Here is a 19,887-nt window from a genome sequence, read left to right on the forward strand (position 1 = left end):
AAAATATTTTTAAATTAATAAATTTTCCTTTTAATAAAATAAAGTTATATTCAAAATATATATTATAGGAAGTAAATAGTAATTTTATGCATAAATTTTATACAACAATAACTCAGTTCAATAATTCCGATAAACCACAGAGCTATTACAACTGGAGATCTGCCCCTGGTAGGGTCATCCATGCCAATGAGGTCTGTTGGGAGGAATGAAGCCAAAAGTAACTGAACCCACTGTGGAGATTTAACCATAGTGATAACATAATTCAAGTGTAAAACTGGCTCTGACATCATCCAGGTTAACAAGGTCCATGCTCATGAGTTAGGCAGAAGCTCATGTTTGAAAAATGTCACAATCTCCATGGGCATTGCAGTAGCTGAGTATGGCTACTGCAATGCCCATACCAGTTGTGGGAAACTGGCCTAACCTTAATGTTTCTGATGTAATCCAGCCACAGACCACTAAGGAAGGTAATCACACCAACAAATGAAATGGACATCAGAAATGAACAAGTTTATCATACTTATTACACCATCAAGTTACCCAAACAAGTGTAACATTAAGCATATGTGTTATTAGTGTATATGTTCACATCTGTAAATTTCCTAACAATGTGACATGTTCAATATTGTTGTGTTCTGTAATGTCATGTATCTGTTTTTATTCGGATTTAACATTTCTACACTTGCATAGTATATGTGGTATGACACCAGTGAAAGCGAGGACAACAGACACTATAAATATCCTACCCATCCTTCACAGTTGTCTTATTTCTTGGGCAAGTAAAGTATACTTGTTGATTTTTTCAGTGTTATGTTAAATAAATTGTTGTTAATTATTATTAAATGTGTAGTGGAGTGCGTTATTTCCAGATCTCCCTCTCTCTCTAACTTTCCCTCTTCCATCCACCCACATTCATCCCTATATGTAGCCGCTCACTTATGTACACAAATACAGGAAAAAATGAAGATTTATATGTTTGCTAGAAAACACAGTGATGTCAGAAGCATAATAGGGGATGCTTCTCAAATTACACAGTATATTTTCCACTTGTACATTTAATATTCATTTTATACGTTTTTAAAATGCCATTCCAACATCAAAATAATAAATAATTTAAAGTTATATGTTTTTTTGTATCTTTATGCATCTAAAAATTTTATAGTATTATATAAAAATGAATTTCTGTAGAATCATTTTAGTTACTGACACCTGTTATTTACTGGTTTATTTGATTTTATTGCATGTAACATCAGAAACTTGAATTCTTATTAAAATCCAGTAAACATTCTGTCAAAACAATTTCAATTCTGTGATATCATAGTTCTGTTATTTCTTTATCTAAACTGGTAATTAAAGCCATCCAACAAGACTGAATTTAGGTATTTTTGTTATTTTAAAATATATATCAATTTTTAAAAATCTATATTAAAATAATTTAGATTATTCTATTAAACTTTAAATAATTTGTTTGAAAACTTTAACATTAACAAGGATAATTTATCATTTTGAAATTCTCTTAAAAGCTCAGTTTAAATACTGTATTAATAATCTTTAAGGAGAAATTTATAAAATGAAAATTATTCTGAATCATTATTTAAAAATGTCCTACATATAAATATATACATGGTACATGTTTATATAGGGCATTCCAAACACTATCAACTTAATATTTCACAAATATTTAAAATAATTAATAAAAATTTATTCATTTTGAAATCCACAATTTTTTATGCTATTTACTTAATTTTTAATTTACAAATTTTTCCATTCAAATTATTAGTTTACTCATTTTTATATAATTATATGATTGTTCATTTAAAATGCTATTTATAGAAAAAGAAAGTTATACTGTAATAGAAGTAATACTAGTACTACATGTAACATTTAATATTTGTAAAACATTTGTTTTTAAATTGTAGATATGTAATTAAAATTGAATTTAAAAATATATATATATATTTATTTAAAATATTACTAAATATATAACAATAATACAAATTTACTGAATTACAAATTTAGAAAATAAACATCTAAAACAAATACATTCTTCAAATTTACACAAAAAATTTTCTTTAAATTTCTTCCAGAGAATTTTACTATGCAACTATTTTATATCAGATGATGATAGATCAAAAATAATCTATTATTAAAATATTCTGTTTAAAAAATTATTCTTTATTTTGTAAACAGAACGGCATTAAAAGCTTTTATTGAAACATATATATTTAAATTATACTGATAATTTATTATAAAATTATTAGAATTCTTAAAATTGAATTGTTTAAGATAAATTTGAATAGAAAGGATCTGTACTGTACATATCTCAGTATGATAGTTGCTTGAAAGTTGGCCAAAGACCAGAAATCTTTTTAAAATAGATTACACAATTAAAAAATTGTATTACATTGGCAACATTATAATTAACTCTTTCAAATATCACTCAAAATTATTTTATATTTATGCATATACTTTGAGATAAATTTTATGTAATTTATCTATTATAGTTTTATAAGATTAATTTCTTTGAATCATATACAGCCATATTTTCATATTAATGGTGATAAATTTTTAATGTAAAAATACCCTTAAAATTTATTGTTATCATTAAAATAATAATTTATATATCTTATTCACACCTATCTAAAAATTTGATTAAAAAATTATTAATCAAATTAGTCATTTTTATTTATTTACTTAAGTAGCTAATGAAGTAAATTTATGATATTTATACTTAAATTTACTAAGCAATGAGGAATTTATTTATTTATCATATAGCCAATCTAAAAATAAAAAATTAAATTAATAAACCCAAAATAAATCAATTATATTATCAAATTTAAAATATTTGATAAAAACATTTAAACTTCATTTATAAGCATCATTAATTTACCTCTAGTGACTTTTCATACTTTAGACAAGTTTCAAATTAAATACTGCATTGTCCTATAATTTCATTTAATAATATTATACCTTAAGTGCAATTACAGTACAGTACTGTACATAGAAAAATGTTTTAATCAACTTCAGTTTTATTAAATCTTTTCTGCAAAAATATCTAATAATTTTGTATATTATTTTATAAAGCATTTATTATTATTTAAATACATAACATTTATAATTATTAAATTTAATGAGATGGAAGCACTGCATAGCTGTGGTTTCAAAATTACAACAATTAATTTACAGATAATCACTAAATTATACAAATAAACTTGCCAGTACTTGAAATATATTTAAATTTAATTTAGGCTTGTGTCATATTGTATACAAATTAGAATAATGATTACAAACAATTAAATCTTGCCACATAATTTTCTTATATTTTCCATACTATAAATTAAAATATAAAAGATAAATAAATAAAGATATTTCTTGATATTCAAATTGGTGAATGTCTTAAGCAAATGATAAAACAAACAAAATAGTTCTTTCCATTTTTATGCATAAAAAGCAAATTTCTTATATTTAAAAAAACCAAGATGATATTAATTTAAAAAACTTAAAATTTTAACTTTTCTACTACAGTAGACCCCCCTATAAAATGGGTTCATATAATACAAATTCATATATAATGGCGAAAAAATTGCAACCGTATTTGTATAAACATGCTAAAAGAAACTTGTAAAATATGGTAAAATGTCATCTCTGACTCGTGTCGCGACAGGATTGGTTAAATCTAGACCAATAGCGAATATTGCACAAACCATTGAGTTTAAACGAGCAGTGGAACTACTAAAAACCATTTATTATTTAACGTCCATAAAAATTATATTTATACTAATGATGTTTCCAAAGTTCAGCAAATTTTTCACAAAAAAATAATTTATCAGGAAACACGTGCCCGCCATTCGATGCGCCGCTCTATGATGAAAACAAGCTTAAGCAATGGCGTCGTCGAATGGTGCACACTCAGTAAGTAATCCTACAATTTTTTGTTTATAGCATAGTTTATATGGATTATTCCCAAAAAATCATACGTGTTTTGGAAATGTTGAGTCAAATTAGTCTAGAATTGATTAATTTTAAGGAAGAAAACAGCTGTAGTCCATAATTAGTGCCGAGCTGTGATTGGCTCATGTATTTAAGGACTTGTAGAACATGAATTTCATAAAACACGGAACATATCTACCGTGTTATAGGGGGGGGTCTACTATATTTAATCATATCAAGAATAAAATGATAGACATTACATGTAATATGTAGTTTGAATATTAATTCTGAAAATTTTAATAATCAAAATACACATTGAATCATAATGTTCATCATTTTATTATAATATAACTAGATAAAAATGTAATAATCATCTTTATAAAACTTCAATTATTTATCATGATAAAATATATTAATTAAATAAATATAGGTGTCATAATTGAGCTACTGAAAGTGAAAGGGGTGAAGGTTACTTTTCACCCCTTTCACTAATATATAAGAAATAGAAATATTTAATACAGTAGAGTCCCACTACTCCAAACTAATCGGGACCAAGCCCTGTTCGGATTAGCCAAATAATTGAAATAATGCAGAAGCAAGCAGTAAAACAGGTCTGGTTTATATAGATCCAGCACCATCAATGATTTTTGCTTCTGTTTTTGTGTGTAAGTGCAGTATAGATCTGCTGTTTTAATAGACCATGTCAAACACTGATTTATTAATTTTGTACAGTATTAATACAGTACTACAATAAAATACAAATTTTTTTTGTTGTGGAATTCTAAATATTTTTGTACCATTAATACAAATTCAACTGAAAATACAAAATTTAAATTCAACTGAAAATACAAAAAAAACGTATATTTTGCAAGCTGAAAAATTTCCTCTCCACTGACTGAAACATGTTCGGATTAGTGATGTTCAGAGTAGGGGACTCTACTGTATTTCTATTTCTTTACAATAAACATGTAAATGATGCTGTCAAGAACAAAAACCTCAGAAGCAATATAGTTCTTGGAAAACTGACATATATCACTTTCATTTACAACAGTTCAATTATCAATAAACTTTGATAAACTATATATTCTGTTGTATTTTCCATTAAAGTTTAGCTAATTTTAAGATTTAAATTAAACAAAACTTAAATTTTAAACTACTTTCATACTTTTAATCTTTTACAGAACATATAAAACTAAACCCAATATATGACCCAATAGAAAGATCGATCAGTGGTTATCTATTTTAAATTAATTGATCTGGAAGTAATGAATGGAGTTCCAGGTAGTGTAACTGGTAATGCAACTGTATGATAAATAGGAGTTATCAGTTTGAGTTCCAGTCTGGACTGATCTTTTCTTCCAGAAAAGTCTAAATTAAATTATTTCTAATGATTACATTTAACATGAAACGGTGACTTAACCACCTACATCTAGTCCAAATTATCTATTATATTAGAAATTAATCAGCCCAATAAAAATCCAGCAGTATTGCTTGATTATGATCTATGACCATTTTAAAAATAAATTTTAATTCACTATTTTCAACATGTCACAGTGTAGAAAATTTTGATATAATTATGTATTTATCATTAAAATTATATAAAAAATATTATTCCAGATTAATTTGAAAATGAGTGTTTAATTAGTAAATAAAACTTAAATGCTTAAAACAGCCAATTATTAGGGTATGCTTTTAGTTTTAAAATGTAATTTAGAATTTTTAGAAGATAATTTTTTAAAATGTCACAATTTTCAACAATTTATTTGGTAAAATATTGCTTATTTCACTCAATGACATTGCATGATAGGACAATACAGTGATCCATCTGCAACCTGTCCCAATTATGTAAGGTTTAGATTAACTGAAGTTGCTGCAGGTGAATTAATAGATGCTTGTGTATAAAGTTTAAGCCAATTTAATAAAATGAAATAATAGAGAAAATATTATGGTGGTTGGATTTTATTTCAATTATATTCATAATGATATTTCTATGCAAAACAAATGGAATAAAATGATTTTTTAATAGTGTCTGAATACTAAAAATATAAAATTAAAAGCTTTCACTTACAACTACAGGTGTAAATAACCAAATCAGCCAACTTAAATATTCAATGTCAACACAAGCTTCTATAAACTGTAATCCAATGTTGTAGTATGTAGAATTTTCCATTTTATCACTGAAAGCTAAAAAATAAATTTAAGTGCTCAAACTGGACGTTAATAGTAGTGTTTATCTGAAAAAACAATAATACAAGTAAATTATAACTTTCTACTTAAATTGAACATTTAAAAAAAAAAAAATAACTACAATTCATTATTATTCATATATTATACCATATATACATATAAACCTTAATAAAATTAAAAATTCAATAAGCATAACCAAATTGTTTTTTTTTCTTTAGTCATATAAAAATTCAATTTTAAATTAACAGATTGGTTTGATGAAAACCACTGCATATAAATTTTATATTTCTCTGTATTTGATTTTGTTATAAGTTATGTCAATTTACAATTTATGTCCTCCAAATTAAGATTTTCAAAAGTATGTTTCAAGACTTCTTAAATTTTATTTCTAAATAACTTGATTTGGTTTGACAAATATGTTCCTAATCTAAATCAGTCAATCTAATAGATATTGCCACTGAAGATGAAGAGAAATTAAATTTTTTTTAAGGTATAAAGGCAGACATTACTATATGTATATTTTAGTAATGTGCAGGCAACTTATGCTCACCTCTCATAAAATCTACAACGAGAATTCAGAAATGTATGAATTGTTTAATATACCCACAATCCTAACATACTTTAAGAAACATAGTCATAGAAAAATCTCTTTTCTTCATACAAATGTTTTCTATTTGTTGTTAGAAATTCTTACCAAAATATATTTCAGGATAAAGAAATACTAATGACTTTTGTAAGCATCAAAAAGAAGCAGTCATATTAAATTGCTTGATTATAAAGAAAAAGATGTGTCATTGATAACACAAAAAAATTTAAAGTATAGATTCTGGGAAGTAAAATTACCACATTCACTAACAACTGATGAAATTTCTGTTCCTTTTAGTACTATATATATGTAAAAATATCCATTGTTGGATACTTTAGCACTATATAATTTAGTATAATTAATATCAGTAAAAATGACTTCTGAAAAATTTCAGAAAAAAACTGATTTAATTTCTGTCCTCTCACTCAGCTGAAAAGGAAAAAAAAAAAAAACAAAAGAAACAAAGGATAAAAATGAGAATTTGGTTTCAGAATATTTCATGAGAAAAGCAGATCTAATATACAGCCATACCTCATAATTTAAAGCTGATGTGTTCCTGAAAATAATTCAAACATTGAAAGTGTTTTCTATTATTTCTTATGATCAAAAATTCTAACTTGTTCTAATCTATCCAAATAATCTCAATCAATTTCCACAAATGACATTAAAACAATGCAGAAAATATATTTACTTATCAATCCACATTTTTATCATGATATTTTAACATGATAAAATTCAAATTCCAATTACAAACTCCAATTAAGTATTTATTAGTAAGCAGAAATTAACGGAAAAATTTTAAATGATAGAATATAAGCTACATTTAAGATTTTTAATTATAATGTTTTTTAATTTGATATCTTTTAGGATGTAGTTAATGTTGAACTATAAAGTTCAAAAATGTTTCAAAAAAGTTCAGTAAGTTGATAGTAAATAATGAATCAACACACTACATTTCTCAAATATATTTATAAATCCAAAAATAAAATAAAATTACATATTTTCTTTTTTATTGTGAATTTATTCATTATATGATGCAGTTATCAAGCTTAAAGCTTGATAACTGATTATTCATTATATGATGCAGTTATCAAGCTTAAAGCTTGATAACTACATCATATAATGAATAAATTCACAATAAAAAAGAAAATATGTAATTTTACTACATCATATAATGAATAATAGGATTACTATCAGCATTTGAATCAATTTCTTTGTAACTTTTACAGCATCTGTTATAAATTTAGGTTCACATTGGTATATGAACTGCTACAAACTACATGCAAGCTTATGTCTCCTTTTGGTAAGTGTTCAACTAGTTCATTAGGTACCACATATATTTCAACTTTTGCTGAACTTCTGTTTATTTGATCAATCAACTTTTTCTGTAAAAACTAATGATTGTAATTGAAACCTTTTCAATCAGTCACATTCTAACTCAATTTGTGTTATGCAGTACAATGAGGATATTTTTCTTGTTTAATGTTCGTTTCGTATGACAGTATGAGCCTAGCTTAAAAATCAAAAATAATTTTAATACTTATTTTTATGTGATATTGAAAAATCAGTTTTTAAAAATCAAAACATTTCATTTTGGTGACAAAATTCTAGAACTGATCTTTGTGAAAAATTTCTGAATTTCTTTCATGCTGTTAGAATACCTAATAAACTATTGTATATAAGATATATACTTAATTTATGGCTTAATACAAAAATTCTGATTTAGCTTTCAGTTTCCATATGAATTACTCCACATAACCCTGCTAATTCAGAGAATATAAAGTTACAATAAATATATGGGTCAAATCATTTTTAATGAGCAAATAAGATTCAGCAATAAATGAGCAAATATATCTGAACATAATTATAACATATTATAAATAAGGTTACTCAGGGACATAGGAAGAGAAGAAAAAGTGGTCTGGCCAAAAAGAAAATGGTTGTCATGTTAAAGAGAAAGCAATACTATAGGAATTGCTTTCCTCCATGGAAAAGTCTATTGGTTTGGTTTGAAGTGATACACACAAGCAAGTGATTTGAAATTACAATTATATTTGTAACTTTGGCAATGAAAAGTGGTATGGCCATGGCTGGACCTGTTCTTACAGCCTTACTACAGAAAAAAATATGAAAGAAAAAAAAATCAGTTATTTCTGTTCATTATAATGAGCAGTTATAAATAATTTTATCTTTTTTTTCAGACAGTAATAACATATTAATGATTTTTATACAAATTGACACACAAAAAGGATTGACAGATGAAGAAGCAAAATCAAAAACATAATCATTATCAATAAACAACATACAAAGTGTAAATCCTAATATATAAACCAAATATATAGTCAGAGAAAATTAAACTAAATTCTAGACAGAAAACAGTGTTTTGTCCAGGTGAGACAGATTCATATATTTTGGTAAAATGCCAAAATGCTAATCTCATGTTCTGTTGCTAGCTTATAAAAATCAATCACTCAATTATTTACGAAAATTATCTTAAAATTTTATATTCAAAACATCTGAAAAACATCTCTAAACTGCAATATCAATTTTTTTTTTTTTAAATTGTTGTAGGCTTGTATCAAATCCTATAGGTTATTTACCTTTCTTAACGACCTGATTTCCCAGCATGAATCAGTAACACGATTAACTAAAACAGAAAATATGCAGTTTACACAGATGAGTTTGTTCAGTCAACGAAGAATTACAGAAATCGCGCCAATTCTTGCAAAAAATAATAAAAAAAATAGCGCTCAATTTGACAGAAAATATGATTATTTCTTAATTGAAAACATCTGATAAAATTCTCAATTATTTCAAGGCTGCAATACAATACAATCGTATATACTTACCTAACGTGGTATAAAATGCGTTGTTTATATTGTATATATATTAGACACGTGTTAATCATCTGTTTACTACTCTCAAGAAAAATGAATAAGCATCCGGTCGTAATTTTTACTAATAATTTTTAATTGAATTTTTGAATAACACATATACAAATGACATTTAAAAGAGGAGCAATAAAAATATAAACATTATACCTTTACATTGCACAAGGAACATAATTTGTTGCTCGTTTCACGTGATTAAACCACCATTCTTCTCGACCTCTGGTGGCAGATTTATAACAAATATATTTTATTTAATAAATAAGTTTTATTTGTTTTATTAATATTTTTCAAATTAAAATTTTGTTTTAAAAATATTCAAATATTTAGCAAATTATTTTTTTCTAAATACTAGAGTTGTAAATTAAATCACAGCAAAAACTCTAAGAAGTATTACGCTATTTGAATAAAAGTGAATCGAGTCTCATCTCTGGCTTATCCATTTTTTTTTTTTACTCTTTTCGCCCTGTGGGCACTAAGAGGGCCTCTTATAGCAGGCCCATTATGGGTTCGGGTAGGTCCACAATGGGGCAGCCGGGTGGTGAGGGACGGGCCCGACATATCCGAACGGACCACCCCCGAAAAATTCCTGGGGATTCCTTGACTCGTCCGGATTCGATCCCGGGTTTCCCAGAGTGGTAGGTTGCCACCTTGACCTCTCGGCCATCCAACCGTCCTAGTGTACCCATTATGGGTCTGGCAAAATTCGTGATAAGCATAATTAAAAACACCTTCTTCAGCTGAATATGACAAACACAGTATTGGTAAATATTAAAAATACTTCAGTATTATTTAGTATTATTCAGAATTCTAAAAATATTCAACAGTTTTATCCACTCGGCAACTTCGATGTTTGCTTCATCACTTGCAACAATCCCATTTTGATGACTCGTATAAATTTTTGTTATAGCAGATTTAAGTACTGTGTTTTCGACAGTCATTTCTGTATGATGTAAATCGTGTCCAAGAATGTAGTTTCAATTTGACACAAGTTTATAGGAAGAAAACGGTTTTCCAAAAATTAATCAGGTTGTAAAATCGGCGGCTTATTCAGGTCCTACGAGAGAAGATTGCAACCGGATGCCATTCCGGGGCCCATAAGCTTTAGAGGACTTATCAGTGGAAAAAAACTTAAATATTCCATTTTCTGATTATTTTTTCCAAATAATATCAATAAAATAACTTTGGCAATGGGATAATATTTACACTACATTATTTTTCTACTTCAATATCATTATGTTATTTGTATAAGCAGGTCTCTGAAAGGGCACCCAAAATGGTCTTTGCACCGATAGCTCTTCATTCTCTTGGGACCGTAGGCGTATTGTATATTGATAATTTTAATTAAATTTATATACTGTTTTAAAACTTTAGTAAAAATTTTAATACTTTTGCAATAATAAACATATGTTTAATAATAATTATTATATATAAATTTTAATTCTTTCTGCTCAGTGGGCACTAAGAGAGCCTTTTTATTTCCATTATTTATGCCCACAGTAGAAGCGGTCGGGTGGTGAGTTATGGGATTCAACATATTAGGAGGGATCATCTCCTCGAAAAAATTCAAGGGATTTTTCGACCCATTCGGCCATCCTGTCCTACTAATAATTACATTAATTACAATAATAAAAATCGTACAGAATTTAAAGTGTTAAATAAGTCTTTTCTTGATAAAATAAACGAGAAGAAAATAAATAGATCGCTCGAAATTATTTAATATAATTCGGAAAAATATTAAAAATTCAGCTTAATACATAAATCAGAAGATATTTTAAATAAATTTTTTAGTTTATTAATAAACTGAATAAAATTAATATAAGAATTGCTTTATGATAATTATATTTTTGGTTAGATAATGAAATCCTAAATAAAATCTAGACACAATTCAGTAAATAAAGACCAGATTGACGGCCGAATGGCCTAGCGGTTAACATGGTAGCCTGCAGCATTAGAGGCCCCGGAATCGAAGCCGGACGGGTCAAAAAACTAGAATTTTGGAGAGTGATCCATCTGAATACTTCGGCTCCCGTCCCTCCCATTGTGGGCCTGGCCAAGTCCATAATGGGCTTGATATAAAAGGCCTTGTTAGTGTCTACTTGACGGAAAGAATTAAAGAAAACCACACTGCTTTACGTTGCATCGCCATGGATTCGGCCGAGATTCCAATATGACAGAATGCGCGCAATAAGAAGTTCTCAAATCTTTTTAAAAGTGCAAGATTTTTACAAAATGTATTTTTCATTCTCGAATAAATATACAATTTTAATTAAAATATTCATATATTTAAAGGAATATACACAATTTGTTTTTATTTTATTTTAACTTCAGCACAATCTTCTGATTTAAACACATCACCAACAAAATTAGCGTTAAATAAAGCAAAAAAAAAAAAAACGGATAACATATGTGTAAAATGAACACATTTTTTTTTCTCCTTTTCTTTTGCAAAAGAAAAACTTTTAAAACGGAACAAATTAATAAACAGTTACAAAATAATTAACAAAATATTTTTTTTAAATAAAATACGCCATTGCTTTGTATTAAATAGTCATATTTAATAATTTAATTTTGAAGAAAATTATTGTTTTTTTGTTTTATAAGTTAAGTACCAAAAGATTTAGATTTAGATTTGTAAAAAGAATTTAGAAAATTGCAGTTTTTATGGCACAAAAATGAGACATCTTCCAGATGAGGTATATTGTCCTTTATGTAATAATTCTAAAAACACAAATTTAACAAATTGTACAAGGACTCACAAAAAAATACTAAAACATAAATAGCAAAATTTTTAGGATATTCTCCTGTCGTGATCATTTTAGGAAATGTGTTTCCTTTTTATGTTCCTTTGCCATTCATTAAAAAAAAAAAATCGGTTCGAACAAGATGGATGGTTCTTTTTAAAGAGTAAAAACAATTGGCACACACAGATTTTTAGCTATGGCAGTGTCTTATTTAGAAGGTCCTTTGCTGTCACGTACTTGATGAGTCGCTTGCAATGCGTTCATCAATTCTGCTCCAGGATAATTACATATTTCACAATATCCTGGTGGACCTTGTGGTCCAGTTGGTCCACGGATACCAGCGATACCCTGTTTTCCAGTAGGACCTCGTTCTCCCGGTCTTCCTGGTAGACCGATTCCTTGCGGACCGGGTGGACCTAAAGACGATATCATCAACAATAAGTTAATGCTAATTAATTTAACAAAAAAAAACAAAATGTTAATAATTTCTTTTTACCTGGCAATCCTCGAAGTCCCATCGGTCCTTCCATGCCAATTCCTTCGGGACCTCTACTACCTTTATCGCCTTTATCACCTATAGTAAATAATTTGTGAAATCATTCTGTAGTTCTCTATTAAATGTAAGATATAAATTTAATCCATTTGATAGCGTCAGATTTTATCAATTATTACTCAATGAAAAAATAAATAAAATTGAATTTCTCGTAATGAAAAGCCGCGGACAAGACAACTTCGACACGATAAGAATAAGTTAAATTTTGTGTAACAAATACTGCTGTAAACTGAAAGAAAAGCGTTGTTTATTGCCTACCAGAATGTAACCTTACCATAGAATTGGTTAAAATCAGTTTGGAAATAAATATAATCACAATAATAATAATTTTATAAAAAGATAGCAATTGCCAAAGTTGCCCCCATACCAGGGGCAACCTCGGCAACAGTAATGGGGCAAGATAGGCAGGTATATAAATTTGTGTTATTAACAATGTATAAGTTGGAATTCACTATTAAAAGAAAGAAATACAAGTTTAAAGGTATATTTAAGTAAAAAAAAAAAGTGGATAATGTACTGCATGTTCACACTTGCAGTACATAATCCACTCTTCCTGAGTAGTTCCATATTATTCATTGCAATAGGCTATATTCAATAAGTATTTTCATCGTCATTTTTCGTTTCTTTAGGACTTTTCTGCGCCTTTTTTTTTAGTGAACTTCGAATCCTATTTCTCCAAATCCATTGTCCTCCTGCATTGCTTCGAATCCTATTTCTGCAAATCCATTGTCCTCCTGCATTGATTCGAATCCTATTTCTGCAAATCCATTGTCCTCCTGCATTGTCCTCCTGCATTGTCCTCCTGCATTGATTTAATGTGGCTTTGTATGGGGATCCAATTATTTCATCTGCTTGTTGTTGTTTGCGGCGAAATCAAACCATAGCAAAACATGATCAGGAATAAGATCGGCAACACCGCCGAAAATGCCCGAATAGTCATGATTTAAAGACATTAAGTGGAACCCTGAGAATAGGGTACCAAGCCATGATCTGGCCACGTGAATGAGTTAAGGTTTTATCCTTCTAACAGGAAAAAAGATTTTAATTTAACTATGGAAAAACAGATGGCGCTATTAGCATCTCAGAATTTAATAGTAGACCCCCTATAACACTGTTGATAATTCCGTATTATATGAATTCCATGTTGTACGAGTCACTTAGATTTTACAAATACGTGTGCCGGGCTATGTACGGCTCACGTATTTGTAAAATCTAAGTGACTCGTACAACATGGAATTCATATAACACGGAATAATCAACAGTGTTATAGGAGGGGTCTACCGTATGTGATCTACAGTGTTAACTAAGATCTACCAATTATAACTTACCTTTAGGTCCTGGTGGACCGTGAGGACCTGGCATTCCCGGTAATCCCATAAATCCTCTTTCTCCAGGTAAACCAGGAATTCCTGGATCGCCTAAATTAAAATATTAAAGCAAAATTAAATTTAAAAAAAATTAATTACATTTTATTAAACATTATAATATTAGATTAAACTGATTACTTTTGAAATAAATAAATGGATCTAATGCTGATTTCAACTATCATAAATTTAAAATTTAAAGAATTGTGGATTTGGTTCACTAATCTGCCTGTTTCTAATTAACTAATTTATGAATTTAAACCATTATAATATACCTGGTATTCCTCGATACCCAGCTGAACCTGATCTTCCGGGTCTACCATAGCCCGGAATACCTGGGGGTCCTTTCAAATCTCGTATTAGTTCATCCCTTCGTTCTGTTCTGGCAAGTGTAGTTTCAGAGTAAAAATAAAGAGGACAGAACAAAGAAAGAATAAGATTCAGAAATTAAGAAAATTCATCTTTAAATTTTTCAGGATATTGATAACCTTCTAAAACTATCAGTTTTATATTCAAATATAGTAGTTGATGCCATAAAATATAACAACTAAATTTTCCACTGATAGTTGAGGTTACCATAAAATTAAGAGAATGTGACACAGGTTGTCCAGGAAAAGGAATACAGGCCTTGGAGGGGCTGACCACAGAAATACCCATTCAATTAAGTTTTATATAGAATTATTGATCTTCTAGACGTTTGTGAAATGAGAAAATATGAAAATTAGGCTATTTTCTAAATAGAATATAAGGAGTTAAAACATAGAAATACTACAGCCTGTCAATTTTTATATTAATACCTAATTTTATTTTCATTTTATAATTCTTAAATAATGACATTATATATTTTGTAATTGTCAAATAAAGCATTTAAATGATCAAAACATCCACCCCCAAAAAAAAAGATGGGAAATGAAAAAAAAAATGTTGATAAACAATATTAATAAATTGGCCTATGTGTTAAATAATAAAAAGTAATTATTATGTAGAACAAAAAAAAAAAAAATGAGATATCAGATTCTCTGCTAAGTGACAGCAGAAACACATCTGGTATAAATAAAACACAAGTGTTTGAAATTTAATATGTAAGTACAAAATCGATCAAAGTTATTTAAACTGAAATGCCGGTAAGATAAATTGTTTATTGTACAAAAAAAAAATAAAAATATCATGAATTAAATTGGCTTAAATGAAATATTGAAATGAAATTCACGTGTCCAAACTTTTAATATCACCCTTTCTTTTTTATATAGATTGATTAGAAAGATTAAAAAAAAACACACATTGATAATAAAATATAATTTATTTTATTCTCAACGTTGAAAAAAAATATAAATATATTTGAAAAATTTTAATGATCCATAATTGAAATAATTTCGAATGCCTTCGAGTAAGTTAGTCATCCACTCCCAAATTTTTATATATTGAATAATTTGGTAAATGTATTTGCTAATGATTGAGTTCTGTTAGTGAAACTACTATTGTAGACAGAAGATAACACTACAGAATGATTTAGAATAATTATATACACCATCACCACCAAAGTATATCCCGTCACCTGTGGGCCAACCCCATAAGTACCTGGTTGTCCTTGAGGGCCAGGAGGTCCTGGACGCCCTGGCTTTCCTCTTCCAGGAGGTCCCGGTGGACCTCTCAGCTTGGATGACAAGTCTGCTAATTGTTCTAAGATAAACAAATCATTAAAGTATATTATTTTAAGATAATTTATATTATTGTACTATTTTGACAATATCAGATAAACTTAATGATTTTTCCAATTTAGTTTTAAGCTTTTAAACATTTTATATATTCTGAAATGAATATGCTGTGTATATTGATTTAATATTATTTTTACATTTAAAAAGCATATTTAGTTAATATTCATTTTAAAAAATATAGCAGAATCATTACTAATTTGTCAATTTTTTTTAAATTAAAACATGCTTACCTCTGAGAACAGCTGCACAAATTTCTCTCATTTCTTCTTCAGTGAATCCTCTTCCCTACAGCATGTGACATCAGTTAATTATTAAAAAAAATAAAAGTAATATAAATCAATATTAAAAAATCAATTTAAATATTTATAAATAGTTTACAGGTGGCCCTGGTAATCCAGGCATTCCAGGTTGTCCTCTACTCCCGGGTGGACCAGATAATCCCGGTGGACCAGAAGGGCCAGGCATACCGGATGGACCAGGTTGACCTGCGGGTCCTCTTTCTCCGAGTGCACCTCTTTCACCCGGCTGAAAAAATATTAACAATTGCATAAATATAATGGGATTATAATACAATCAATATATCTCTCACCTACAGAATTAATTCTTATAAAACTGTTTTACCATTCCCGGTGGTCCCATAGGTCCAGAGAGACCCTGAAAAGAAAAATATGTCGGTTATCTAAACAAAATTTAAGTAAAAAAGTATTTAATTATGTAGAAAGTTATTTACTTACCTGTGGACCTCGATGGGGAATAATTCCATCCACTTCATAAGTTGTAATTACACTATCACCCTGCAATAAAAAACATACTTATCGTTTTACACCTTGTTTCGAGGCGATTAAATTCAGACTATCATCTAAGGCATTAAAAAAAGCACTAGAAATGATATGTATATGTTTTTATAGAAATGACTGCAGTTAACGTATCTTTTATGGTCGAAATTTCTTTTTTTAACAGATAAGAAAAAGTTATACGGTAATAAATGTTTTACCTTTTCTCCGGGAGGTCCTGGAGGCCCTGGAGGACCCTAAAATAAGATATTGAAATGAGATATATATCAAATTATTCGGTCATTACTGTAGTAGAAAACGTACCATTTTACCCGGTGTTCCAGATAATCCAGGAAGCCCGGGTGGTCCGGGTGCTCCAATTATCCCAGCAGGCCCCTTAAAATTATTTATCAACACTTAAATAAGTATAAACAATATTTTAAAGTGATATCTGGCGCCGGAGAAATAGAACAAGCGATGAATTTATGATCGTATTTCATATAGAAAAACTTTATTAATGTTAAATTATAGACTATTAATTTCTTTTTATTTTATTTCAATGAAAATTATTTGTGTTTTTATGATAAAATAATAAGAAAATAACCGAATAATTAACGAACCATTAGAGTAGTTCTTCAATCCCAAATGTTAGAAAGGAAAAAGATATACAAAATAAATGTTAAGTTTGATAATAGACTCTATTGAATTAGTTTTTTAAGTTAAATATTTACTTACAATTGGTCCTACTGGTCCTCTTTGCCCTTCGGGGCCACGAGGACCCCTGTCTCCTTGATCACCCTTTATAAAAGAAAAAGAAAAGTATCAATAAAAGGTGAATTGTAGACCCCCCTATAATACTGTAGATAATTCCGTTTTATATGAATTCAATGTTGTACGAGTCACTTAGATTTTACAAATTTGTGTGCCGGGCTGTGAACGGCTCACGTATTTGTAAAATCTAAGTGACTCGTACAACATTGAATTCATATAAAACGGAATTATCTATAGTGTTATAGGGGGTCTACTTGTATTCAAAAACAATTAAAATTCTTTACTTTTGGTCCTGGTTTTCCAACAGGTCCTTGTTTTCCTGGTATTCCTGATTCTCCCTAATTATATATTTTAATATTTAAGAATTAAATTTTACAGAATAATATATTCTTTAAGACGACGTTATTAAAATCTAAATGCCATCATGTATTTATTAACAAGTTAATGGCTGATATAATTTGTTTGCTTGATGAGAAAAGAATGATTGACAGATTTGTAGTATTCATTACTGTATAAGGATTGCTTTCAACACTTCTTATAACAGATTATTTACTAATGTCGTTTGCTATAATATATTCATTATATATAATTATTTATTTACATTGACAGAGATAATTTTCTCCATTTTGAATTTAAAAAAAAATTAAAAATGCTAATAAATAAATAATAAATTTTACTTTCAATATTAAAAGTTATAAAATAGAATTTAAAGTACAGTCGACCCCCCTATAACACTGTTGATTATTCCGTTTTATATGAATTCCATGTCGTACGAGTCACTTAGATTTTACAAATACGTGAGCCGCGGTTCACGTATTTGTAAAATTTAAGTGACTCGTACAACATGGAATTCATATAAAACGGAATAATCAACAGTGTTATAGGGGGGTCGACTGTAATTCATTTAGAAATAAATCATGTACTAAGTTATTATTTATTTATTTTATTTTATTTCTTTCTATTTTGAAGTGGACAAAGGACGTGTAAATATTTAAAAACGAACATCAATCGTTTTTCCTTAGGAAAAAATCGAATTTCAACATTAATTTTCCGTCCTTGAATATCAACTTAAGCAGATTTTCCTGTAATTTAAGACGATTATAAAAGAAAAATGAAGCTTCAATGAAGGTTAACGTTATAAAAATCTTTGTAGTTTAATACTTATAATATCAGTATAAAAAAGAAAAAAATTCGAATATTAAAATATTGTAGAAATATTAATATGTCACAAATTATCAATTATTCATTATATATAATCATATAATATAATGAATAACCTCAAATACAATAAATCATCATCTGTTAAACAGTTTTCTGTAATGATGATTTATTATGTGATAAAATATATTTCTTTAACAAAAAAACTACACTATAAGAATACAAATTCCATTATAAAAAAAACTAATAAAAAATTTCCTTTATTTATTATTCACTTTTAAGATGTAAAATAACACCATTAACGATTAAGTAAAATAAATCTTACCGGTAGCCCATCTGGTCCTCTCGGTCCACTTTCTCCTTTTGTACCTTTTGGACCCTAAACAGAAATAAAATTAAAAATAATAAAGCTTATTTTTCTCGAAAAGTAATAACTTAAAAATCATATAATAATATATTTACCGGAGCTCCTTCTTCACCTTGAAGACCTACAGGTCCGGTAGAACCCTATATTTATAGATAAATAAACATTTATTATATATATATTAATATACAAATGTTAACATATCGTGCAAAGTAAATTTATAATATATTTAAAATAAATAAATTTATATATTTTACATTAAAAAAGAAATAATTTTCTCAATTTATCCCGATAGTTTCTTCTTGTTGATTTTGACCTTATTCTTTTGTTTCAAAATAACAAGGTCGAAATCAAGACAGGGTGTTATCAAGTTTTCATATTATGCATAATATACACTGAACTGTATTATTTCTTATAGAATATGATAAATGAGATGTATATCATGGTGAAAAAATAAAAAAAAACAACACGAAAATTATATATTAGTCCATGACATACCGGAAGTCCCGGGGGACCAGGTGGTCCTGATTCACCGGCAGGTCCACTTTCTCCCTTGAAATAAACAATAAGTTTAAACATTTCATTTATATTATATTAATTTTATATAAATTATATACAGTCGACCCCCCTATAAGATATAGATACGTTCCAATTTATTAGGAATCCGATTTCTTACAAGTCGTTCCAATCACAGCCCGACACGTGTCAAGTTTACGGACTACGGCTGATCGAAAGGTTTTCTTCCATAAAATTAATCGATTCTACACTAATCCGACTCAACATTTCCAAAATACGTATATTTTTTCGTAGTTTTATAGGAATCGTAATTATAGGGACCGTAATTATAGGGGGGT

General features: G+C 28.1%; 2 protein-coding genes across 8 annotated transcripts in view; both read right to left on the minus strand.

Annotated features, from left to right (window-relative positions):
- The window catches only part of LOC111624127 (transmembrane protein 68-like), a 30,172-nt gene extending 20,365 nt beyond the window's left edge, over window positions 1-9,807 (minus strand). For 2 of the 5 annotated variants that reach the window (XM_023366919.1, XM_023366914.1), the window contains exons 1-2: window positions 9,745-9,796; window positions 5,999-6,114 (exon numbers count right to left, since the gene is read on the minus strand). In XM_023366919.1, coding sequence (XP_023222687.1) covers window positions 5,999-6,114; window positions 9,745-9,766 — 138 coding nt within the window. In that variant the 5' untranslated portion in view covers window positions 9,767-9,796. The other 3 variants (XM_023366918.1, XM_023366917.1, XM_023366915.1) reach the window with 3 other exon arrangements.
- A 2,258-nt stretch (window positions 9,808-12,065) lies between these two features.
- Window positions 12,066-19,887, minus strand: part of LOC111624125 (collagen alpha-1(I) chain-like) — a 28,092-nt gene continuing 20,270 nt past the window's right edge. The window contains exons 27-41 of one of the 3 annotated variants that reach the window (XM_023366911.1): window positions 19,532-19,585; window positions 19,132-19,176; window positions 18,995-19,048; window positions 17,796-17,849; window positions 17,476-17,538; window positions 17,065-17,136; window positions 16,962-16,997; window positions 16,702-16,761; window positions 16,589-16,621; window positions 16,346-16,492; window positions 16,198-16,252; window positions 15,831-15,932; window positions 14,217-14,306; window positions 12,832-12,909; window positions 12,066-12,751 (exon numbers count right to left, since the gene is read on the minus strand). In XM_023366911.1, coding sequence (XP_023222679.1) covers window positions 12,543-12,751; window positions 12,832-12,909; window positions 14,217-14,306; window positions 15,831-15,932; window positions 16,198-16,252; window positions 16,346-16,492; window positions 16,589-16,621; window positions 16,702-16,761; window positions 16,962-16,997; window positions 17,065-17,136; window positions 17,476-17,538; window positions 17,796-17,849; window positions 18,995-19,048; window positions 19,132-19,176; window positions 19,532-19,585 — 1,152 coding nt within the window. In that variant the 3' untranslated portion in view covers window positions 12,066-12,542. The other 2 variants (XM_023366912.1, XM_023366913.1) reach the window with 2 other exon arrangements.

Source organism: Centruroides sculpturatus, unplaced genomic scaffold (assembly GCF_000671375.1).
Source record: "Centruroides sculpturatus isolate CEXI.00-Female unplaced genomic scaffold, Cexi_2.0 scaffold214, whole genome shotgun sequence".
Taxonomy (NCBI): domain Eukaryota; kingdom Metazoa; phylum Arthropoda; class Arachnida; order Scorpiones; family Buthidae; genus Centruroides; species Centruroides sculpturatus.